The 25535-nt window shown below is 42.1% G+C and overlaps 1 protein-coding gene across 3 annotated transcripts in view; it reads left to right on the top strand.

Moving 5' to 3' along the window:
- The window catches only part of UNC5D (unc-5 netrin receptor D), a gene marked incomplete at its 5' end in the record, with an annotated part of 606527 nt that overhangs the window by 556853 nt on the left and 24139 nt on the right, over positions 1-25535 (top strand). For all 3 annotated transcript variants that reach the window (XM_082608626.1, XM_082608624.1, XM_082608625.1), the window contains 4 exons: positions 5168-5336; positions 7061-7288; positions 16281-16430; positions 23674-23838. In XM_082608626.1, coding sequence (XP_082464752.1) covers positions 5168-5336; positions 7061-7288; positions 16281-16430; positions 23674-23838 — 712 coding nt within the window. The remainder of the gene's footprint in view (positions 1-5167; positions 5337-7060; positions 7289-16280; positions 16431-23673; positions 23839-25535) is intronic.

Raw genomic sequence — 25535 nt, 5'->3', positions numbered from 1 at the left:
ACAGAGGAATTAATAAATACACATCCACGTATATTTTTTTAACCATTGTGAACAAGATGTCCCTTTTCCCCCTAGATACTTCAGTGTGTATATTCTAAACACAGACTCTTATATAACCACAGCACAATTATCAAAATCAGGAAATTAACATTGATACAATACTATTATCTACTCTGCAGACTTGGTTCCTGTATCACCTCTTATCTAAATAATGTCCTTTATGGCAAATGAAAATCCAGTTCCATTCACTTCGTTTTGTTGTCACATGCCTTTGGTCTCCTTGGATCTGGAGTACCCGAGTCTGTCTCTAGTTCATGATATTGACTACTTTTAAGAGTGCACATCAGCTATTTTGCAGAATGTCCGTCAATTTGGGCTGGTATTTGTCTGATAATTCTCATGATTAGATTCAGGTTATGTATTATTGGCAGGAATGTTACAGAAGCGATGCTGAGTTCTTTTCACTTTTTCTTATCGGGAAGTATTTTCTGAAAATTCATCCCATTACTGGCAAGATTAACTTTGATAACTTGGGTTAGGTGGTGTCTGCCAAGGTTCTCAAGTATAAAGTCATGTTTACCCTTTGTAATTATTAAGTACCTTGTGGGAAGATACTTTGAAACCACGTAAATAGTTCTTTTCTTAAAAATTTCACCAATTATATTAGCATCCCGTTCATAATTCTTAACTGAGTCAGTTATTAATATGACTCGTTGTCAAATGATGACTTCCTACATTTATTAGTTGGCTTCCTATTGTATGGAAGAGTTTTCCCTTCCCACTCATCCATTCATTTATATCTGTATCTTTCGTGGGTTCTTATGTTATTCAGTGGGTTAGCATCCTTTACTACCATTATTCACTTTGATGCTCAAGATGTTCCAGATTTGATCAGTGGAAACCACTGGCTCCTAAGCTTGCTTCAACAAATATTTGTGAGTGCTTGCAGCCTATATTAGGCACTGGGTGCGGGAAATGGGTACAACAATGACCAAAACAGAAAAAAAAAATCCCTGGCCTCATAGAGCTTACATTTCAGTCTGTGGAAGAGAAAAATAAACAAATGGTACAGTGCATTGGAGGGCAATGAGTGTGAGGTCAAAGAAAAACAAAGCTCAGCTTTTGATGTAGGAATGTTGCAGTTTCACGGCTCAGGCATAATTGGGGAACGCCTTGTTCGTAGGTGTCATTGCAGCAAAGGTCTGAAGGGCACGAGGGAGATAATCATGGGGATGTCTGGAGGAAAATTCCAGAGCAGCAGAAACAGCTGCAGTTCCTTGAGGGGGAACAAGCGGGCATTTTTAGTGGGATTCCTCAACTCAATACCATGAGTTGAGGACAGACCATGGAAGGGAAACATGAAAGCACTGCCAAGGTGCCTTCATTTCTTATAGTGCACTTCCCTAAGGCATTGGGGATTCTCTTAAAGCATGTACTGAGATAAGAACCATCTAGTGAATAAAGTGGCCATCTCAAAAACACAGTTGCTATAGAAATAAGACTCATAAAAAGGTAGGAGAGGTGGGAGTTTAGAGTTGAAAAGCAAAACTTTTATGCATGGAGCACATACTAGGCGCTTTTTAGGCTTTACTTCTTTTAACTCTAGAACAATCTTAGAGTAGGTATTACGTCGCATGGGAGGCAAGTGAGGCTCCGAAAGGCTTTCCCTTCTGCCACCATGTCTGGTTTTCATGCCACAGAAAAAGTCAGATGAGGGGTGTAATATCAGGGATGATGCCACAAAGAGCACAGTGAGGACACAAGAATGTTCTTTTCATCCACAGTCTGTGTTCTCTGTGGCTCCTCTTGGTTTCCCCTGCCGGTAACTAAACAGGGTTAGTCACGTGGGGCTTTCTGTCTTGCCAGATTCCCAGGCAAGATGCTCCCAAGCCCTTTACCAGCACCCTTTCCTGCCATGTATATTTATTTTGTGGTTGGGGGCATCAAAGCTGCAAAGCTGGCAGAATTTTCTCCACAATTCTCAGCTGCACTGCGAGAGTAGAAATTTGAACTCACAACCATGTTTCCATATAGTTACTCAACAAGCCACCTGCTTACACAGACCCGGCTCTTAAATTATTGATCTTTTTGTATCTGTAAGCATTCGTAAACATGCACAGCATATATATGGAGAAAAAGGCGGGGGGTCGGGGGGGACACGATAAAAAAAATTAAATAGCAAAAGTCTCACGCCACCAGCCTTTTCATACAGGAGGGTGTGTGAGGCACTGACGTTGTTCATATCACGGTCCTGAAATCGCTGCTGTTATTAGTTCCCAGTTATTATTAGCTCACAGCAATTTTAGAAAAATGTGTTGCCTTTTTTCTTTTTTTAACACCTAGCAAGAGCACGAATACTTCCTTGGCATATACTGTATAATGTGGGCAAACTTAAATGCCATCCCTGCTTTCCTCACAAATCTTTGGTTTTGCCCAATTAAAGCCTCCTCTCCCCCGCTGTCTTGTCCCTAGATGTCCTAGGTCTGTATTCATGGCCACACTTGCGCTACATCTTTTCCTCCATCTTTACTTGGGATGTCACAAGAGCCAGCAGGTCGACCAGCAAGCTCCTAGTGCTAACAGAGAAACAAAGTGCATCTCTCACAGGGGTCAGGAGCCTGGAAGTCAGAAATCTGGGGTGATTTGGCTGCCCTCTCTTTGACTGACTTCTCTGTGACCTTATATTGTTACCACCTGCCCACACAGGCGTGTGGAGAGCTTTAATCAATATCTGTAAATCTCCGATTGCCACAGATAGAAGGTGGCAGAAAAGGGCAAATTATTATTAATTGTCAGGGTGAAAAAATGGAGAGATTAAGTTTTGTTCCTTCACAAGAGAGAGACCTACATGCACGGACACCCTTCTCACAGTAGGAGGATTAGATATGTCTTAATTTACTTCCTTTGCACTTCCGGAAATGCCCAATGGCCGCTTAATGCAAAGCCCCATCCCAGTCCCCACCTAAGTTTCTACGGGCACCATCTCCGACTCCTAATGCTGCTTACATTATTACCGAAAGGAGGCCTGCTATTCACAATGAGTGTGAGAGTTCACCTAATTAGCTGCTTTCCGTTCACTTGGCATTAAATAATTCCCCCAATTCCCATCTGTCTGAATAATATGTTCAACAAGGGGGATCATTCTCTGAAAGCGATTAAATAGTTCTTTTAGGAGAGCTTGTCATTGGTCACTCAGAAGCACCCCTGCTATCCCTGTCTGTGAAGGATGCAGGTGGCAATTACACAGAAAGCACTTAACCCTCTCCAGTGGCCGCTGGCAGGCATCCATGCACAAGCTGCCACCTCGTGCTGGGTACAGCTTACGCTGGAATTTTCCATTTTTTTCAAACCTCAAGGATAGCGTTCTAGGCTGTTCATAAAGCATTTGTCATTGCTAATACAGGTCTTTCCAAACCCACCCACCTCCCTGACTTGCCTGCCCTGCTTTGACATATAAATGCATAAAAGACATTTCCAGTTTAGTCTGGGCTTTGCCTGTATGGGAAGAATTGATAACTTTGGTTTGCCTACGTGGAAGGCTGAATTTTCGGAAGGCCGCTCCAGTGCTTCTTGGGGAGGGAGGAAGACGCTGTGATGGCGTTCGGGTCTAATTTAGATACAGTAGGTACAAGATGCTCCTTCTAGCTTATAGGCCGTGCCTTTTATCGCAACAGTGAATTACAGATAATGAGCTAAAGTGTGGCCGTGACCAGCTGGAGAGGGAACAAGCAGTGTCAACAAAAGCAATTCAGAAATTAACAGCATGTTAGGCGTACTCATAGAAAACCTGTTTGTTTACACAAGATCACAGACAAGGTAGTATCTTTCAGTACTGATTCCATCCTGCTCAAAGGGTTGCTTTTTTGACCAGGGATGATATTTCTTAAATGTCCTTCCTAGGTGAGATGAGAGAATATCAGTCCTAGCTCTCATGTTGCATTGTTCATCTGAGCATCCTAAACTGCTTTATAGACTATATTCTGTATCAGTATATTTCTTACAAGTGAAAATGGGAAAAAATCAACTGGCTCGTTCAAAAACATATAAGCAGTTGGGAAAAATGAGGAGACTTCTGAGTTCTCATTGATTGCTGTCCTGTGAACTACCCCATTTACTCTTTGGGGCAGAGATTAAAAAGATACAAAAATGGAAGAGGGAGGCATTCAGTAAGGTGGTATTATTTCCTGTTAGTTAAATTTCTTTGACCTGTTTCGTGGCTCTGCCTTCCTATTGTAAATTATTCACAATACGGAAAAATCTGAACACTAGGTGTAGGTAGAATGATTTTAAATTTAGAGCTAAAATAGGAAAGAGATGAAACATATATTTATGTATCTGATTATGCCGTTTATAACTGTCTGCTGTGCTATTGCCATGTAACTTGTGTATCTGTGCATTGGCAGAAAATAAATGTTTTCAAAACCAGAAGAGACATACTCAATCCTGGTATGTTTGAAGTGTTGCTTTGTTTACAAAAATAATTTGTTTTGTTGCTAACTAGCATTAAACATATTTATAGAATGTGTTGTTGGGAGAAAGGAGTGTGATGACGGTAAGATTACCAGATCGGTCATTTCTATGAGGGCCTTGGCTTTGGTCACTGATCACGTTATCGATGAGATTAAGGATTCAGCAGCTGGTGTGTGACCCGCCGGCCAGGTCTTTGCTTTCTCCTGCTCTGCCCTGTATTTTTTTTTTTTTTTTTTTTTTTTTTTTTGCGATATGCGGGCCTCTCACTGTTGTGGCCTCTCCCGTTGCGGAGCACAGGCTCCGGACACGCAGGCTCAGCGGCCACGGCTCACGGGCCCAGCCGCTCCGCGGCATGTGGGATCTTCCCGGACCGGGGCACGAAGCCGCGTCCCCTGCATCGGCAGGCGGACTCTCAACCACTGCGCCACCAGGGAAGCCTTGCCGTGTATTTCTGCAGAAGCATCTGTCATTTTGTTTTTCAAAACCTAGATTTGAAATCTGGGCTCAACCTCAGTCTGTGTGCTTGAGCAGTTCGGGAGAGATGGCTGTGGTCCAGAAGAGCCATCCTCCAGGAGGTGGTGTTACTCAGGAGAGAGTCCCGGGAAAGGATTTCACTAAACCTGCAACTAATTTCTCACTCCAATATGCCCCGCTCCTTTACATGCTTCTCTCTCTTATCCTTTCCCCAACTGTACAGCCTCCAGTCAGATGGCTCTGAGGTGCTCCTGAGTCCGGAAGTCACCTGTGGTCCCCCCGACATGATTGTCACCACTCCTTTTGCCCTGACCATTCCACACTGTGCAGACGTCAGTTCTGAACACTGGAATATCCATTTAAAGAAGAGGACCCAGCAGGGCAAGTGGGAGGTGAGACCTGAGTCTTTCTTTTTTAAAAAAACGGGGTTTGGGTTCCACCCATGGAATGGATTTAACCTTTACCCTCTCTTCACAAAAGTCAGCTGTGAAATTTGTGAGCATTTACTTGTTTTTCAGAGGGTTGGTGGCAAGTGTTCACAGCATCCTCAAGGTATTGGCTAGTGTTTTGGGGCAGGGTGTGTGTGTGTGTGTGAGGGGGAGAGAGGGGGAGAGAGAGAGAGAGAGAGAGAGAGAGAGAGAGAGAGAGAGAGAGAGAGAGAGAGAGAGAGAGAGAGAGAGAGAGAGAAAATATGGAAAAGAGAGGCCAGAGAGGATACAGAGCTTTGTCTTTGGGTTTTAGAATACAGTTGTAATTACCCTCATAGACATGTACCCTGTGTATCTGCCTTTGGTACATAAGACTGTGACTCCTGCCTTTGTTCCCAGGCCATGTCCCTGTCTGAACTGACTTTCCTCTGTGGCTTCTGTGGGGTTAGGGAAGAGGCCCAGGGCAAGCAAGCTGGATTCATAAAAGGAATCACTCTATCTGTTTTTGCCATCAGAGGGATTGTAACAAATCTATGTTGAAGTATTCAGAAACAGAGTAGCTGCTAAATAGATGTTCATGAATTAATGAATGCATTGAAAATCATTCTATCTTGCCCTGTGTGTATGAGTACATGCAAGAAACAGTACAAGGAGAGAATAAAAGGGACAAAATGAGAATCCACAAGAGGAGAGTAAGGACAAGGGAGACGGCCACAGCTAAGAAAGATGGTGGTGGAATGACTATTCTTAGTGAAACCTCTGATTTATCTGTCTGACTGGGATTCCTTTGGTGTCTGAGGTCAGTTTGCATGAAAGCAGGTGAATTATCTTGCTGGAACACAATGACCTATTCCAGCCCTGGGATCCTACCTCCCCAGTCGGTGCTTCAGGCAAAAGAAGTAAAAGGGAAAATCATGTTTCTTGAGGAGAAGAAAATTCCCAGTCGCTTCAGTGGATGACATTTACCCTGCCCAGCTATGTCTTGAAACTCGTCGCTATTCTTTATTGAAAATGCATTCTGCTATTTATTCAGTTGTGATACAACCACAGGCAAATTTCCTGGGGTGTTAAGTTCCATGGGTTTCATAAAGGGGCCAGGTTTTTTTCTCTTTTCCATTTCTTGCTTTGCCTTGATTTTTACCATCTTCGTTTTTCTTCCCAGCACTTCTGCACAGTCATTTACATCCAGATGGTGTCAGATCCGTGCTCTATCACATGCCACACATACCTTCTCAGGGAGGGTGAAATATTCTGATACGTCTTATCCAAACCATTTATTGAATGGCCCCTCGTGAATGATTTTGATGGAATGAAAGAGGAAAAAATATTTGAAAGAAAATAAATATTACCTTAAGGATAGGGAAAGAGGTTTTCAGAAATAGACCTTTATAAAAACATAAAAGTTTGCTCATTGATATTAATGTTCAAGGCTGTCTTTTTGTTGTTTTTAATTTGGCCTTGAACAAATTAACTGAAAATTGGAGAACTTTGAAAGTGACGTTTGTTACAATCTACTATCCCAACACCCTGAATATAGCCATTCCTTCAGTTCCTGATGTCAGCAGTTATTTTGAGAAAATGAGTTCAATGAAAATATTCTGAAAAAAATGTTATGTCCTTGCAAAGTGACTGTTAAATCGCATTTTATTTCCCAAGCTGAGAGAATTCAACAGACCTTTTCCCAACAGGAAGTGATGTCGGTGGAGGATGAATCCACATCCTGTTACTGCCTTTTGGACCCCTTTGCGTGCCACGTGCTCCTAGACAGCTTCGGGACATACGCCCTCACTGGAGAACCAATCACAGACTGTGCCGTGAAGCAGCTCAAGGTTGCGGTTTTTGGCTGCATGTCCTGTAACTCTCTGGACTACAACTTGAGGGTCTACTGTGTGGACAATACCCCTTGTGCATTTCAGGTCAGCCTTTTCTGTGTCATTCTTCCTGTGGTGTCATGAAAGCATGGGGTTTCCTGAAGATCGGTATCAATAGAGAATGTGATTGCAGAGGGTCTGGAAAATGAACCCACATCACTGGCTAGATGGGGAAACCTCTCTCGAAACAAGAGCTGTGTTACTATGTGTCCAACAATGTGCTGAGGGTACAAGGTACTTGGCAGTCAAGAAGAGAGGAGTTAAATTAACACATAAGGAGCACTGTGTGCTAAATGAGAAAACTGACTAGAAGTATAGTTGAGATTCAGAAAACAGAGATCCAATTGCAAGAGAGGAATTGGAGAAGAGTTTTGGAGGACCCTCAGGGTACTTTCTTGCATGAATGAGATTTAAGAGCAAAAGAGGAAGGGATACCATGTCCAGAAAAGAGAATGGCGTGAACCACAGGAACAAGAGTTATTTGATGTACAGCGAGCAGTAAGAAAAGTGCTTGATCACCTGAAGGTTGTAGTTGGGGAACAACAATTATAAAGCATACCTCTCGGCAGGCTGTCACGTGACATCCTGGACACACAGTCTATTAATTTTTAGGGTTACTAGGGCAGAGATGGTTCCTTTCCATTTTTGGTCCTTTTAATCATGTATGATTCCTTTTAAATTAGCTACTCACAAAGAGTGCAAGTTTATTAATAGCAGCAAAGATAATGCAGAAGTGCCTGTGTGAGCTCTGCCCCTATATAAATAGCTCTCCTGACACATCCCAGATGCCAGCTATTCCAGTTCTGGATCATTAAGTCCATGATGCAGAGCTTTTCCTCAGGAAGTAGCTTTTAAGACACTGAGCTGGAAAATTCATATTTACCAACAGAAGAGATACAGTGACCTGAATCCTGAATATAAACCAATAAAGGTGACACAGTGCCAATCTATGTGCCCAAATCTTCCCTGAGTACCTCTTCAGTAGCACAGGTCATTATAAAGGGCATGCTTCCTATTTGGCCGTTCACAAAAGGGACCTTTTTCATAAGGGGTGCCATTCTGTAAATAACTTCAGTGTAAGCAGTTAAACCTCATCCTAGGAATGGCATTTTAAACTCTTCATCTGCTTCTGAGACCCCCTAATAAGAGGATTTCTCCAAGATAAAACACCTGACATTCAGTAATCAAAAATAATAAACTGACATATGATATCACTTGTATGTGGAATCTAAAAATACAACACAAATGAACCTATCTACGAAACAGAAGCAGACTCACAGACTTGTGGTTGCCAAGAGGATGGGGGAAGGGATGCCCTGGGAGTTTGGGATTAGCAGATGCAAACTATTATACATAGACTAGATAAACAACAAGGTCCTACTGTAGAGCACAGGGAACTATATTCAATAGCCTGTGATAAACCATAATGGAAAAGAATATAAAAACAATGTGTGTGTGTGTATATATATGTATAAACAATCACTTTGCAGTACACGGTTTGCAAGGCAGCAGAAATAGAGACGCAGATGTAGAGAACAAATGTATGGACACCAAGCGGGGAGAGCACGGGGGGGTGGTGGTGGTGGTGGTGGTGGGATGAAGTGGGAGATGGGGATTGACATGTACACACTCATAGGTATAAAGTAGATAACTAATAAGAAAAAAGTTTGCGGTACAGCAGAAATTAACACAACATTGTAAATCAACCGTACTTCAAAAAGAAAACTGAGGTTCCTACCACCACTGGATAGTTGTAAAATGCACCATCACACAAGTTGGATGTTTAGTAACTCAGCCAGATTTTGAAAGCTGAGTAAACATGGAGGGCGGGGAGGATTCCCAATCTCCCGGGCTCATGTGAGTAACCCACTGCTAACTAGGGTTACTGTTGAGGCTCTGTTCATCACAACTGCCTTGGAAGTCAGCCATCATAACCAGTTTGGAATTTTCTTTGAATAACAGTCTCACTGCTGATGTGTATACCAGTGAGTTAGACATTTGCCCAAGGAGTTTCTTCTAAGGGACTTGCAGATCATGTATTTTCATTCCCATTCACTGCTCTCAGATTCTAGAAGAGCTCAACTGTTAACAGCTGAATTGCAGTGGGAATCATGAAAGTGAGGCTCAAACCACAGCTTTTCAAACCACTATCCATCCCTGTGGGTAGTAGACCCTTCTTAATCAATCCTCGGGAAACTGGTATTCTCCCTCGTACTGAATATAAGTATCTTTATTTCATCACTGAGAGAGATTTCTTAAAATTCTTTAATTTTGCTGTAGAGAAATGGTTTTTTTCCAGTGGAGATACCTTTGGCCCCATTGATCGGAATCTGATTACCTCCAGTGATTCTTTCCCTCTCCTATTATGTCAAATACAGCTGATTTTAAAGTTGAGTTGGGTTGTACTTGTTATTGACAGGATGTATGTGACAGCTGTCGTGAACAGCAAAGGGCATGCTTCTCCCCTGGGCTTCTGAGAGGCCATCAGCCTTGGTTGAATAACTTTTCTGGCCCACAGAAAGATTAGAACATAACTTGTAGCTTTTTCTGAACACAACCGTTTACTCCGCGGTCTTAGTCTCTGAGTTTCGTGCAAAAAAGGAATCTTGCTTTCTGGATTTTTATCTTGCTAAGTGAATGTGTTCAGGACCTCCTCCCCAGGTTCATTTCAACGTCCTTCATATCCCAAATCATCTATGTCATATTTTTCATGGCTTCATATATGGTATTTAATTAGAGGGGAAAATTATATAGTTACTAACCCACTAAAACAGTTCCACTTGAAGGAAGCCATAGCAACAGGATACTTCCGGAACCTCTAAAAGACTTCACGCATTAATATTCGCTTGTCCCAACTTGTGTGGTGTGAGCTGAACATCTCGTATGCAGTGATGACTCACCTTCTATAACTCAAATAGAACCCTAACTTCTTAATCAAAATTCATAGGTAGTTTTTTTTTCATGAAGCACTTCTGCAGAAATTGCCTACCCTGGAATTTGCCTCCGTTATCACTGTAATGAGAATGTTTGTCATGATTTGGAAATAGAGACCAAGCGTGGCTGTGACAGTTGCTGTATTTATTGTAGTACATCTTTCATAGCTCAAAGTAATGATACATATGAACCCAGCTAGAACTGGGCTTGTAACCAAGAAGGAAGCCTGGTTAAAGGACATGGTTGCATTTTCACGCCATTTCCATCTCCCTGGGAATCTATGTCCCCGCAACTATTTAAAAGCCCACCCTCTCACTGGAAATCCTTGGAAGAACGGCAGCTTCTAGACCCAACTCTCCTGTCCTCTTAGAACTAGGTGGGGACCTGGCAAGATAGTGGCCTCACCAAAAAATATTCCTTTATAGGATTTTAGTAATCAAACAAACATTCTTCATTTTTTGCCACGCCCTCCTTTGCCTCCTGCAGGGCTGCTTCCCATTTGCTCTGGGGATATTTCATCTGAATCCTAGTAGCAATTTCTTTGAATGACAAAAACAAAATGCCTCATGCACCTTGGTAAGACATAATTAATTTGGTTTCAGATTTTTGAAGCGATGTTCTAATAAATACATCTAAAACCATCTCTATGGAAAATTAAATCCGCTCAGATAGGCTTTTTTAAAAAAATACAAATGCCATCTGCCTGAAGGTGAGAAAGGGACCAATGACTTCTTGTCCTTCCTGTTCCTGTACTTCTGTAATAATTAGAGCTGCAATTTTTTGCTTGTGTTTGACATTGGCGCTTTTGATGAATTCAAACCAAAGGTTGAGGAATGGTGATATATTTTCAAAGTTGTAACATGTTAAGACCTAGGTTTTTGTTATTGTATTTTATTACATTCTCTCTCTCTCTCTCTCTCTCACACACACACACACACACACAGTTCAAACAAACCTTAACATAGGGAAAGCAAGGAATTAAGCACTTGCCCTATCTTAGGGGAGAAAAAAAAACGCAACTAATTTTTTTCTCAATTTCTCCCAGCACTCCTATTCGGTACCTCTGGGTCCTCATTACTTACTTGGCATTAATGGAGATTTAGAATCTAATTTCAGAGGATTTCCTCCAGATGTAGCTCTTGTGTTTATCAATAATACAACCTTGGAAAATATCATTCACGTAAAGCAGTTAAAGGAAAACACCACAGCGACATAACTTCTGTGCGTGTGTGTGCGCACTTAAGTTCAACAGTTTTGTCTCATAAATATGTAAATTCAGCCTGCTTGTTTTAGTATCCCTGAAGCACACCTGAATATCGCTGCCTGTCTCATTAAATCAACATAAATGGCTCAGTGAGGCACAAAGCACAAGTTTCTCCTGGCCACAACTCCTAGCCCTGGATGACTAGCAACCGCCAATGTGAAATGATGAAATAGAAGAGACAGAAAAACCACCAACCATAGCCTTTAGGTACGTCTTATATACAAGAAACCAGCCAGACCCTACTTTCTACTTTAATTAACACAGATATCAATTTAACAGTAGACTCAGAGGTTTAGCCAAGGGCCCTTGTCACATAGGAGGCAGATAGGAAAAAATCAAATGAATATCAGATTCCACTCTCGGGGTGATGCATCCCATCCGTGTGAATGACTCCGAAGGAGCTCAGCAGAGTTGTCTGTACCACTGATTCCCAAACCTGGCTGGACATCAGCATCATCTGAGAAGTATTTAAAAATACAATGTCTAGGCCCAGCCCCTGAGCGGAATACAATAGGTTTAAGGGGTGTAACTGGGAATTCTGTGTTAAGTACAATTTATCCTATTTGGAGAGGGTTTTTTTTTTTTTTTTTTTTTTTTTTTTTTTTTTTTTTGCGTATGCGGGCCTCTCACTGCTGTGGCCTCTCCCGTTGCGGAGCACAGGCTCCGGACACGCAGGCTCCGGATGCGCAGGCTCAGCGGCCATGGCTCACGGGCCCAGCCGCTCCGCGGCATATGGGATCCTCCCAGACCGGGGCACGAACCCGTATCCCCTGCATCGGCAGGCGGACTCCCAACCACTGCGCCACCAGGGAGGCCCCTGGAGAGGGTTTTAAGCTTGCACTCTGAAGCCAATTGTGCCTTTACAAATATATAAATACAGTGATTAGTTCATAATTGGGCTTCTTCATTTTAATAAGTAATTGTTTTGTTACAAAATAGCTATAATTGCTTAATATTTTGTACAAGGTTACAAGACACTGTTAATTGTATGTAGTTGGTTCAGTATGTGGAGATTAAAGTAATCAAAAAAAAGTAAAAATAAATTATGGTTATATTTAATTGGAGGCCCTAAAGCAGAAATCTTTAAGAGGTGCCATTTTCCTCGGTGATAATTGTAAGTGGATATCCATTTTAAAAATTCCTAATATCCTCAGGGATGGCTTAGATAGTATATATAACCACAGGGCAAAAATCTTTTTTTAACTTTTTATTTTATATTGGAGTATAGCCGATTAACAATGCTGTGATAGTTTCAGGTGCGCAGCTAAGCGACTCAGCCATACATGTACATGTATCCTTCTCCCCCAGACTCCCCTCCCATCCAGGCTGCCACATAACATTGAGCAGAGTTCCCTGTACTATATAGTAGGTCCTTGTTGGTTATCCTTTTTAAATATAGCAGTGTGTACATGTCAATCCCAAACTCCCTAACTATCCCTTCTCTCCATCCTTCCCCCCCACCCCCCACCCCCGGTAACCATAAGTTCATTCTCGAAGTCTGTGAGTCCGTTTCTGTTTTGTAAATACATTCATTTGTATCATTTCTTTTTAGATTCCGCATATAAGTGATATCATACAATATTTCTCTTTCTCTGTCTGACTTACTTCACTCAGTATGACAATCTCTAAGTCCACCCATGTTGCTGCAAATGGCATTATTTCATTCTTTTTATGGCTGAGTAATATTCCATTGTATATACGTACCACATCTTCTTTATCCATTCCTCTGTCAATGGACATTTAGGTTGCTTTCATGTCCTGGCTATTGTAAACAGTGCTGCAATGAACACTGGGGTGCATGTATCCTTCTGGACCATGTTTTTCTCCAGATATATGCCCAGGAGTGGGATTGCTGGGTCATATGGTAGCTCAGTTTTTAGTTTTTTAAGGAACCTCCCATACTGTCCTCCATAGGGGCTGCACCAATTTACATTCCCACCAACAGTGTAAGAGGGTTCTCTTCTCTCCACACCCTCTCCAGCATTTATTGAAAAACAGACTGACTTATGTCATCTTTACATATATCTTGCAGCAATGAAAAGTTACTTATGGGACAGTGTTAATAGCAGTCTGACCCTCACATGACTCTTAAAAAAATCAAGCATAGTATACGAAAATGCAGGGAAATCTAGTAGAAAAAATACTAGACCATGAACAAGTCCTGATATAGTAGCTGTGTCACCAGCCATGTGACTTCAGGCAAATCACTTTCTTGGGGGTAAGGGGGAGGGTCTCCATGTTTTCCTCTGTAAATAATCAAGTTTTAAATCACTAAGTTCCTTAAGTTCCCTTCAAGTGTGATGATGCTATGTAGTTTCTAAACATTTAAATAGACTAGCTCTACACCAAGTAATTCATGGCCTTGAACAAGTCACTTCATCGCCTGACCTCAGTTTATTTCTCTGTACTTTCAGGCAAGTCAGATTTAAAGAACAGGGATACACTTAAGAGAGCCTACCCAGTCAAATATACTTTGACAAGTCAACACTGTTGTTATTCCATGGCTTTAATATGGTTTGAATAGCAAATGTCTTACTTGTCCCTGTTTCTAACCTTGAATGGCAAAAAGAAGTTAGTATATTACCATGCTAATGATTTTGCTTGGCTGTGAATAAACCCAAGTAAACAACTGAAGCCTAAAGATTAAGTGACTTGCCCAAGACCATGCAGAAATGTGATTAGAAGCCTGTGCTTCCATTTTTGGTTTACAAGATGAGTGCCCTCTTGAGTTTATATAACCCTCAGAAAATTCTCATACTCCCTTAAACCCAAACAACATTACTCTAAACAAAAATACAAGTCCCTAGCATGGTAAGGGAGAATTCGCGATTGGCCCCTGCCCTGTAATATTCATCACCTCCAGCCATACACTTTCCACCCTAACCTTCTATCCCAGCTCTGTCAGGCCTCCGTGCCTTTGTGCAGAGCCCATTCAGTGTCTGGAATGCACTCTCCCTCCCTTTCCCATGAGTAGCCCCTATATTTACTTCCAGGCTCAGTTCAAATATCACTTCCTCTACTAATTTCCCAATTCATTTCCCGGCCTTTCTGCCCATCTAGGTTAGGCACCCTCTGTCTTGCCTTAACCTTTGGGAATATACATATTTGTAATAGTTAGATACTATATTATACTCATGCTTGCTGTTCTGACCCTCTCTAGACTATGAGCTCCTTGGTGTTTCATTTCTGTCCACCCAGTGCCCAGCTCAAGCACTGCTCCACTGGACACTCATTAAATCTCAAAAGAGGGAACAGACCAGCATCTGTAAAGACCGCAAGTCAGCGTCTGGCACTAATTCCCTTTCCTCCCACCCTGCCTCTTTCCTTCCACTGCTTGCAGCCCTCACTAGACACTGGCCACTGTGTTATTATGTCCAACGCTTAGACCCACAACGTAATGAATTATCTAGCACTGCCCTGTCCAGGGCAGTAATTGCCAACCACGTGTGCATATCTACATTTGAATTAAGTAAAATGAAAATCTTAGTTCCTTAGTCACTCTAACCACTCTGGCTAGCGGATACCATATTGGAAAGCACAGGTATGGACCACTTCCATCATCGCAGCAAGTTCAGTGCTGACTCAGGGCCCCAAGACACACCCCTTCCACGCCCCAAGAGCTGGAGAAAATGACACTGGAATGGAATCGTTTAGTCCTGAGAAGAGACATTAGCAGCCTGTTAACAGTTGGTGTGCACAGGAAGGGTAAAAGCTGCAAAGCTGCTGCTTAGAAACATTTTCATTAATGTTAATCTATACAGAGACAAGAGGTGGGAAAGGTAACTTCTGAAGCTGCTTTCACTCCCCGATAATTGAAATGTAAGTTTTATTGTATTTATAAACCTATGTGCCTGGCTTCTTACAACCTTTTTTAGACTCTGGGAAGATTATAGGACATCATTAAAGGATTTCAGTTTTCCTATTTATCCCAGCTCTGCAAGGAAATTATAAGTCAGTTAACGGGGATTTTTTTAAATGGGGATTTAGGGAAATCTTTCATCTCCACTAATGCTGAAAACCTCACCCCCTACAGTAGTTTGACATTTTATAGCATTCATATCTGTTCTATTATTTCACTTGTCTTATGGAGATGATTCTACACGCCACAAATTTGGAACCAGTTAAATGGTTTGCTTAATAGAATGTATGTGAACTGTGTTTGTATGAGATATAATTATAAAGATTTGTCAGTGAAAGATAAAGGAGTATTTATCTCAGGAATTTGATTTCTTTTTCTTTCTGAGCTGAAACTGACTTGACAACTTATTTTTTCTTGGCCTTTTGGCATAACTTCTGTGAACATTGCTACAAATAAACATGATACATGCATTTGCAACATTTATTTTGAGCTAAAGGATAAATATTGGATGATGCCTGTGTTAGTGACAAACAAGGCAACTAGAGTGGAGGAGGGGCTGTGTCTCCCTTTCTCATGAAATATGATGATGTGTTAGGTTAAGTACAAATACATCCCTTGATTATGGCGCTATCAGGATGAAATTCACACAGTTCTGGAAACTCAATAGTATTACAGCTTGCTTGGGGCAAAGGAGGTCTTCCAGTTTTCAAGACAGGCACTGTGTGGGTAAAAGCCTCAACAATACAGTAATAAAGAACAATTGTTTCTTTGTGTCCAGATCCTTATTTCTCAGCAGCCTGTAGCCCCTTAGTCCTGACCTTGCAAGGATGGGGGCGGGGTATAAAAGTAGAGTGTGCTCATCATGCTGTTCGTCTATTCCTGGGAGACACATGAGAGGGAGTATACGTATCTATGGAAGGAAAACATGGAGGAAATTGGGTACTTTACTGTTGTGCTTCTTTCTTTTTCTTGCCCTATAGGAAGTGGTTTCAGATGAAAGGCATCAAGGCGGACAACTCCTGGAAGAACCAAAGTTGCTGCATTTCAAAGGGAATACCTTTAGTCTTCAGATCTCTGTCCTTGATATCCCCCCATTCCTCTGGAGAATTAAACCATTCACTGCATGCCAGGTACTGGCCAAATGGGTTTCTGACAGAAATAGCTTTGCTTTAAGCAGCAAGCTTATCACAAGCCCTGGTGAGGGTACTCTTGACTTTCCTCCTCCTTTAAAACTATGGATTTAATTTCAAAGCTGTCACAGACATGTAACAGTTTGGACTCTACACCCAGGGAATGAAAGTTACTGTCATAAATCCATGAGTTTCTAACACGTTGGGGGAAAAGGGGGCTTGTGTGTCAGGTAATGTGACATTTCTCCTCTCTCCTGCTTAAATCGCCACTCGGGATAGGCTGAAGGCAGTCATTTAACAACTCAGAGCAGGATGTGTTTGTGGGGGTTTGTTTTGATTCAGATCAGTTCATTATGAGACACAGTTTTAATCCTGTTCAAGTACAAATGAACTGGATGTCAGGGAGAAACCTTTTAAGGGTGATAATTTTGAGTTGTAGAGAGCTCTGGCCAACCATATGGGAACAAGAGATTTTGTCCTGAATATATAAAGTGCCTGCTGCCAGATGAACTGAGCAAGATGGGAAGAAGACATCACAAATTGAAAAACAAAGAAATGGCAATGCCTCTTAGAATCTTTTTATAACTGTAAAAATATTTATGTATGAGTGTTCACACACCTCATTATGAGAGACTTTAAAACAAATTGCAGGATGACTTACGAGTCTCCTTGGATCATTTTTAGGGATTTTGAGGAGTTGCTTAGCATGAAAAGATATCAACTTGTGATCTTGTCACTGAATTCTATGAAAATTTCCAGTGATAAGTATTGTCATCAGAAGCAGCCAGCTGGTCTACCACCGTTTCTTAAGCTAGAGTCATCTGTGCTTCAAGTGACAGGACATTTCCCTAACTCTGGGTAAACTTCTGGGAGACTCATAGTGATCTGGACTCATAGGATGCGTTCAGACTTCTCTGTTCTTCCTGTCAGCATAACCTGCAGAGCCTTGTGGTTTTTTAACCTTTCCATCTTTACAGCATTCATTTTTTAAAAACCATGCACAAGATATACCAGCTTGTCAGAATGGAAATAAGCCAAATCTCAAAGAGAAAAACCTTGGCCATGCCATGAGAGTTAGAAAAAAGTTGTACCACCAACACCTTATACTTCTAAAATTCAGAATTTTCAAATTGGTTAAAGCCATATTTTTATATTTACTTTTCAGATTTCTCATTACCTTGGGAATTGCCCCCTCTGTGTATAACTTTAGCACATTCAAAGCAACAAGAATCTCTCTCAGGGCCCTGTACAAATTTTTTTTTTGAAAACTTTACCATTTTTTTTAATGGAGATAGGTTTTCTATGAATAAATGTGTTATTTATGATGTTCTAGACCTAGGTGTCTCTGTTTCCCAGAAAGCAGTATTCAAAGTTTCTAGTCCAAATTGAACTTCAGGGTATTAATAAAACAAATCCTGATAGTCATGCAAATTACTCTGTGTATTCATCTTTATTGATTTAAGGGCATCATTTCACTGGATCTGGTACAAGTGACAGTCCAAAGTAACTATTAAGTTTAATGCTTGGAGATAAAAAAAAAAAAAAAATCAGATGGAAGAACCATAACCTCTCAGTGGCACTTAAACAGCAATTCCAACACCAGGGATTCCAAAGAGAGCGTCAGGTAGAAAAGGCTGGGTGGAGGTTAATGCCTGCCCACCCCAGAGGATGCAACAGGGCCAGCCAAAGGCAAAGGGCACTGGCTAGCAAGAAAACCCAACCAGCTTTACTACCAGGATGGGTTGGATTACATAGAGGTTGTGAACAACTATAAGCATTTGCCTTCTATAATTGAGCACAATTTGAAAGAGTCTTGGGAGTCTGAGAAACAATTTAATTTTCTCTGCACCAGGAAGGCTTGCCACTGAGTTTTCATTTCCACTTCATTTCTCTTCCCCACACATGGCTTTCTGCTCTAGTCTTCCTTTCTCTTCACCACCCTTAGAACCAATTTCTTTGCTCCTGTGATCACTGAACCCCCGGCAATATGCCTACATGTTGTGCTTGTCTTAATGGCCATGCTGTGTATGCTCCAGGCATCAGATTCTCACACTCTGGGGAGGGTTTGTGTTCAGACTGCTTGAACTTCATGGAGAACATCATGTGCGCTGACGGACTCGGCGTGGATAATAGAGAATGGCTTTTTGTTAAGGCTTAGTGGATGAGAACTCACAGAGCACGATTGTGGAGACAGAAAACCTCACTCCTCCTGACATCATTTGTAGGTCTCTCCTTCAACTGGTAAATGTCCCTGTCATCTTCTGTCATCTTCCAAGCCAATGGGTAGAAGACCTCTGGTATCCTTGTCTTCTTATTCCTCTCTCCCTTTCTCTAACTTCAAATCAGGAATCTGGGAATTGACATATTCCAGTTGGTACCCAAAGCTTACTCTCCTAAAAAAAAACTTCCTTTTTTCTTCTGGGAAAGGTGGAATTTCTCAGGGAGGTATCTAGTGCCTAGAATAGTTGCCCTATCAGACACCAACCAAGAGATGTTTTTAGAATGATGTGAGTTCAAGATTGGGTCCAGAGCTATATGATGAGAGCCTACATAGTAGGACCAACTAGATTTTAAATCTTGTTGGTTTCGATTCTGGAGGATGACAGTTTATAAAATGCTAGGCTACAACCCTTATTGCTTGTGAAACCAGGTATGATGGGTGAAAGGGAAGGGTATGTGAGTTCTTAGGAGATCTGGTTACCATAGCCCCCACTAACCTTGATTCCAAGAAAAAAATGAAGCCCACAAACACTAGTCCTTCCAAAATAAACAATTAATTATGCCCCCTTTTCTTAAGATTCTACCACAATTAGTGATATGCTACTGTCCCCTTGGAAGACTTAGCAACCCTCCTTTAGAGGGAAATAACTCTGCTCTCAGTAGGTTACTGAGGCCTGAGAGCTACTTAATCATCGTTTCCTTTATTCCTTGCTGCCTGTGGGGTGAAGAAGCTGTAATAAACAGTATGCGATAAAATATTAATTTATTTTCTAAATCCTACAAAACACCAAGCCAGGCTGTCACCTCTGTAGGATAAAAGCAGCTGTCTTACAGCATGCTATGTATCTGGGAGAACCCAGTGTCTGTCTCCTGCTAGGATATGATTTACATGGTCCCCATCTGCTAGGAAACTAATTATAATGGGACTCAAAATGAAAACATTTCCGGAATTCTTTAAACACCCAGAACTTTGCTACACTTTGTCCTCTTGTATTACTTTCCACATAATTCCTCTCAGCTCAGTGAGCATCTTGGTGTTTTGCCTTTTTTTTTTTTTTTTGAATAAATGAAAGCAAAGACGATTGCCCCGAAAACACACTAATCACAATGCTTCTAATTCTATTATTTTTAAATGTCTCGTTGAGCTCTACTGGCAGCTGCTACTCAAGTCAACAATTAAAAAATATTCTTTTGACACTGTCTCAATATCAGATTTTTTAAATGTTTTGATTGTGTGCAGTAGAATGGAAAGAGAAAAGAGAAGGATTTTTTTGTTTGCTGATTCTCACGTCTTTCTGCAAGAAGACATTATCTCTGTGGCGGGTTTTTCCAGTGTTCTCAGGAGAAAATATACAAAATTTAGCAAGTGACACCACAGAAGATACTTTTCAGTAAGTGGTCAGTGCCTTTTTTTTTTTTTTTTTTTTAAGGAAGGTAAGCATGACCAAGGATTCAAAGCTACTGCAGAAAAAATGTAGGTTTGTTTAAGATCTGGACCTTGAATTCAGCTCTGTCTAGAGCCCTGAAGTCCAAACATTTCTATGACACTGTAATGACTCAAATTGCAGATTGAGAAAACAAAAACCTCCTTAGTTAGCTTCATTGGGCAAAAACACCTGTGAACCGTAGAGCCCTGTTATAGTTACTTTCGTTGAAGGGGATGGTTCAGAGTAACTCTTGTCAAAACGTACTGGCTTGGGGAAGAGAGTGAGTTTGAGGGCTTGTACGCTGAGACTGGAGAAAGTGAGGATGAGGTGATAGAGGACGGAAGAAGCCCTTGAAGGCCAGGCAAGGGACTGTGTTTGTTTTGTTGGCCGCACAGCATGTGGGACCTTAGTTCCCCCTGCAGCAGAACCGCAGAGTCCTAACCACTGGGCCACCAGGGAAGTCCCAGGGGGCTGTGTTTATCACGCAGGCATCCTGGGGCCATTCTGGTCCCCCAAGCAGAGAAATCATGTAATGAAAGCAGAGTTCCCAGGTGATGTGGTCACATCAGTGCCCCCACCCCCAGCTCACGATTACAGGTAAAAGAGAGACCATAAGCTCTTCCCTAAAGAATACCAAGCAACTGCTTTCTGTTCCCTCCCCAGTCAAGCCTCAACCCCCTCATTAACTCATGTAGTAGAGACTGAAGACAGGAAGGTTGCTGAACAGTTTACTCCAGTTAGCTATGATGACATCAGAGAAGATTACGCGTGGAGATAGAAAAATTGGAGGAGAATGACGATGAGAGAGAGATGGTGATAATCCGTTTTCAAAAGGTAGACCTGTCTGAGAAAGGAAAGGCCAACTAAAATTGTTGGTTGATTTGGGGTATAATGTTTATAATTGTTTATAATGTTTATAACTGATTAGGGGCATAATGTCAGGGATGGATGATCATGAAATAAAAACCAGAGATGTAGCTGTTGGAGTTCTCCACGGAGAAATGGCGATTGGGCGTATGTGAGCAGATGGGGTTTTGAAGAGTTCAGGAGACAGAGACACAAGAGCTGGAGGCTGAGATATGAAGTGAGAGTTACCCGTGGTTTACTAAACCATGGAGGAGCGTGACAAGAGTTGGATTACACACTAAGGAGAAACGGCGGACCTTGTAAATACGTATTATTACTGTTTTATCTGGTATAGGATTGGGGGCAGGTGGAAAGTCATTTTTGAGTGTTTTAGGGAATGACTTCCTCTAAAGGTTGCTGGGAGGCCACACCGATCCGAAGTGCCTTCTCCTGCTAGGAGAGAAAGGGAAGAGCTCGTAAGGAAAACTCTCAGTTTAGGAAGAAAGTGGGTTGGACCTGTGCTGTCTTGCTGGTGGCATAAGCAAGCTGTGCAGCAGCCACATGCTTCCTTAGTGACCATTAGCTTCATGCTTCTCCCAGAGTCTCCCCTGGATGACAGCCTCTCTGTGGAACCCACTAGTGAACCTTCCAGCACTGCCCAGCTCATCTTAGTTTCTAAAAGAACTTCTTCTAAGCCACTGGTGTTTCATTAGAGAATGGTTTGGGTCAAGAAAAGAGATTTCAATCAAGGGGAAATGTAATCAAAGGATTTATGTGCTTATAAAGCCTTTGGAAAGCCTAGGAGAGCCAAGGTCAGAGAAAGCCACTAGTGATATAAGGAAACCAGCAAGTTTGGTGATTGCAGGAAAACACAACAACCCTGAAACAGATGGTTCTCAGAAGCCCCTGCAGACCTCACGTGTGCTGTCAGCTGAACCCTCTGGGTTTGCTCGCTGCTATCAGAGGAACAGCGAGGAGGAGGCTTCTCCTCCCTCCTCTTCCTTCCACGTTTAAAACAAGTACTTCTCACTGGCAGAAAGGAAATGTGAACTCCCTGCTGGAGAGAGCTGTGAAATGTAGTTTTCAGGCTTCCAGCCCCTGCCATGGAGGGGAGAAAAACTGAGGATGGTGGAGAGAGAGTTGCCTCCTAACAGTGCACATTCTGCACAGGGATAAAGTCAATGCAGTGTCAACATAGAGACCTTCTCTGAGTCCTTATCTCTGCTTCTTGAGACAGAGATCCACTGCCTTTCCCTTGGTTCAGGTTTCAGAACAAACAAAACAAAAACACGACACCCTTACATCCCTTGCTGGGATGTGTGGTAGGGTTTAATGCATGAGTTCATTCCTTCGTAATCCCTAAAGCTGGCTCTCTTGTACTCAAGTCTACAACAATCTAAAGTCCATCCCTCCCTGCTGGTACCCCCACCCCCCCCCCGCCAGACAAGTATCCAAAATCAGGGTCTGTGAGACTTCCTATAGAGAAAATGAGGAAACCAACGAGTGTACAGATTGGAGCTCAGGGATAACTAGGTAACTCATAGTTCCTCAAAGTGGGTAGATTGAATTCTAATCATGGCCTTTGGTCTTAAAACACCTGCTAAGTCCATCACCAGACACACTTCAGAGACTCAGACTTCCAGACTTGATACATCTTTTGCTGCCTTTCAGCATCAGTATTGGGGAAAACTGTATTTGTGGCAACAGCTGAAAGAGCAAATGAATGGGATGCGGAAAAGAGAAAGAAGGGAGAATGAAGATGACTATAGGCTGGAAGTATGAGGTCATTGCCAAGCACCACAGCCTGATCTGAGTAGGAATGAAAGACATTTTAGTACATGGAAGATTATCAGTGACTCACCTCTACTTCACATTAGTGTAAAGCCACGTGCCTGAGCCAATTGGTGGCAAGCACCAGCTGGTCATGGGGAAAAGGGGGAATGTGTATAGATTTTATAATTTCCCCCCTCATTTAGTGAAAATTGCTTTTGCCACTCAATTGTCTGTAAGTCCCTTGAAAGTGGGGACCAGACCTGAATTCTTGCTGTTCTTTTCTTATTTATCTAGTACAGCATCTGGTTGTTAGTAGGCATTGTACACGTAACTGTAGACTGGATGAATTGAATGAATGAGGAGTTGACAAGCTAGACTGTTCTGGGGTAGCCTGTTGTGTTTGTGTGTGTGTCTCTTGGGTGTGTGTGTATGATTCTGCAGTAGGTATAATTTTTATGCTGGATACGTTAGCAACATTATGTTTATACAATTTGGCATTTGTTTGTGGTATGGGCATAAGTTCTGGCCAGTCAGTTCTTCAGCATAATTTTCATTTACGTGAGAAGATATCATCCAACCCCGGGCTTAGGTAGAAGGATGCAGTAGGCATCTAATCCTAGGAATCTACCCATAGGAGCCTTTTAGAATATTTTTATCATGGAAAGACACGACGATTAACTTTTGATGGTATTCTTTCTAACTGTGTGAGTCACCAAGTGAAAGCTGAGCTCTTGCAGTGTGGCTTTGGAATTCAAATGTTATCCGTTGGAATTGACGTTAATTACTTTTGTGCTGCTTGGCATATGCTGGAACATTATTTCTGCAATTCCACCAGAGTCGCTTAGGCAATTACCTCTCCCGCCATCACCGTCATCATCATCCTCCTAATTACTGTGGTTAGGTCCCTCCTGCTCTCTGCTCACCTCAGCCGGGCTCTGCACACCACTGCCCTCTTCTCTCCCCCGTCTCCCCCGCAGGAAGTCCCATTCTCCCGCGTGTGGTGCGGTAACCGGCAGCCCCTGCACTGTGCCTTCTCCCTGGAACGCTACACGCCCACCACCACCCAGCTGTCCTGCAAAATCTGCATCCGGCAGCTCAAAGGCCATGAACAGATCCTCCAAGTGCAGACGTCAATCCTCGAGGTGAGTCCTTCGTCTACAGGTCATCCGACCCTGTTTCTAAGGGACATTAAGGATTGTATACCTGTCTCGGTTGTGCTATACATATAGCATGAAAGAGCTTCGAAGGGCACCCACTCTTTGAATCCTCGTTACTGATAAGGGAAAAATAACTTTTTCTCAGGCTGAGGATGGAACTGAGCTGCCCGCTGGGGCAGGGGAACGCAACCCATCAGAGCATAGGCTCTGTGGAGGGACCTCTGGGGAAGGAATTTGTCCAGGGCTTTTTACACACAAAACTACAATCAATCTAACAGTTCATGGCAGACATGGAATATCAGCTGAGATTTATTATTGAACTGAGGCACATACCCTAAGAAGACACAAGGTGACCAGTGGGCTGCTTTTCTGCCAGTTCTGACTAGTTGTTCAGAAGTCAGCTGCCCAATCTGTTCCTTATTGTCCTACAATTTCTCTTGCCCTCCAGGATCAGGGTTTCTACACATCCCCATTTCCATTAGGCCTAGATTTCATCAATACAGTAATATAAGACAGAGTAGATAATAATCTCATTCTACACAGTAAGGACATAGCAATGCAAAAAGGGATACGGCTTCCTCCAAGGTCACACAACTGAAGGGCACAGTTAGAACGGCGGTCAGAGGAGAGTTCACTTGGGGACTTGCGCAAACAGACACCCGAGACGCCATGGCTTTGGCCCTGAACCACTGAATGACTCCGTGGCTCTGGACTTGAGCTTATCAAGTAGACAATGGCATTCCCTCCTGAACGGTTGAGGGTAGAGGGAGAGAGTAGCTGAGGGGGAGGATCAGGGGAGCCGGTAACGTGTTGTTTAGCAATTCCAAGGTAATCCCTGGCTAGTTTAGAAAAACACACATACTGGATTGTTCACCTTAGAACGTGTATGTGTATATATACATATACATACATACACACACATACATATTCACGTATACATATATAAATAATATCTAAGCTCAGCAGAAGGTTTAATGCATTTTGTATCTGTACAACTCAATTTCAGGTGCGGTTTTTTCTCAAAACTTGTAGCCTACAATCATTTTCACTTCCCTCCTTTCGCATTGCAGTTCACTGTTTATGCAAAATGAGTGTGGCTAATTCCCCAAATAGTTTTCTCTATAGTGCGGATGGCTTTCCAAAGAAGCGTGTCTCAGAATTGATAGCTGTCTTAACTGACATGTTTCTACCGTATTTGCATTTGTTATTGCCAATTAGCATTATGTGCTAACATAGTTCTGACAGGGAAGGTAGATCCAGAAACCTCAGGCAAGATGTTTTTAGAGTCTCTTTCTTGAACAGTCATGGCATATTTAAGACAATTTATTTCAAAGTAAAATACAAATTGTATGGGAGTTTTAAAATAAAAACAAAAAAGAAAATCTACGAAGAACTGCACTTCAGAAGGAAGAGTGAAAAGGCAGGACATAAAGATGCCTCTGATGGAAATTGCCCTAAATACCTGTCAACAGGTCGACAAAAGAATTCCAGGTTTAAAAGGTTTTTACTTTCTAAGGCACCCAGATATTGAGGATCAATTTCAGCTATTACAGGATATTTGTGTGAAAGGAATGTGATAAGGTTGACACATCCTGGCACCTTTGCTCCTTGCTTAATAAACCCTTGAAGTGCATGGAAAGAAAATGAGCTAATAGGGGCTGCCCTGGTGGCGCAGTGGTTAA

Source organism: Mesoplodon mirus (assembly GCF_964341445.2).
Source record: "Mesoplodon mirus genome assembly, chromosome: 20".
Taxonomy (NCBI): Eukaryota; Metazoa; Chordata; class Mammalia; order Artiodactyla; family Ziphiidae; genus Mesoplodon; species Mesoplodon mirus.
Note: the sequence above shows the minus strand (reverse complement) of the source record. Positions and strands in the feature narration are given on the sequence as shown.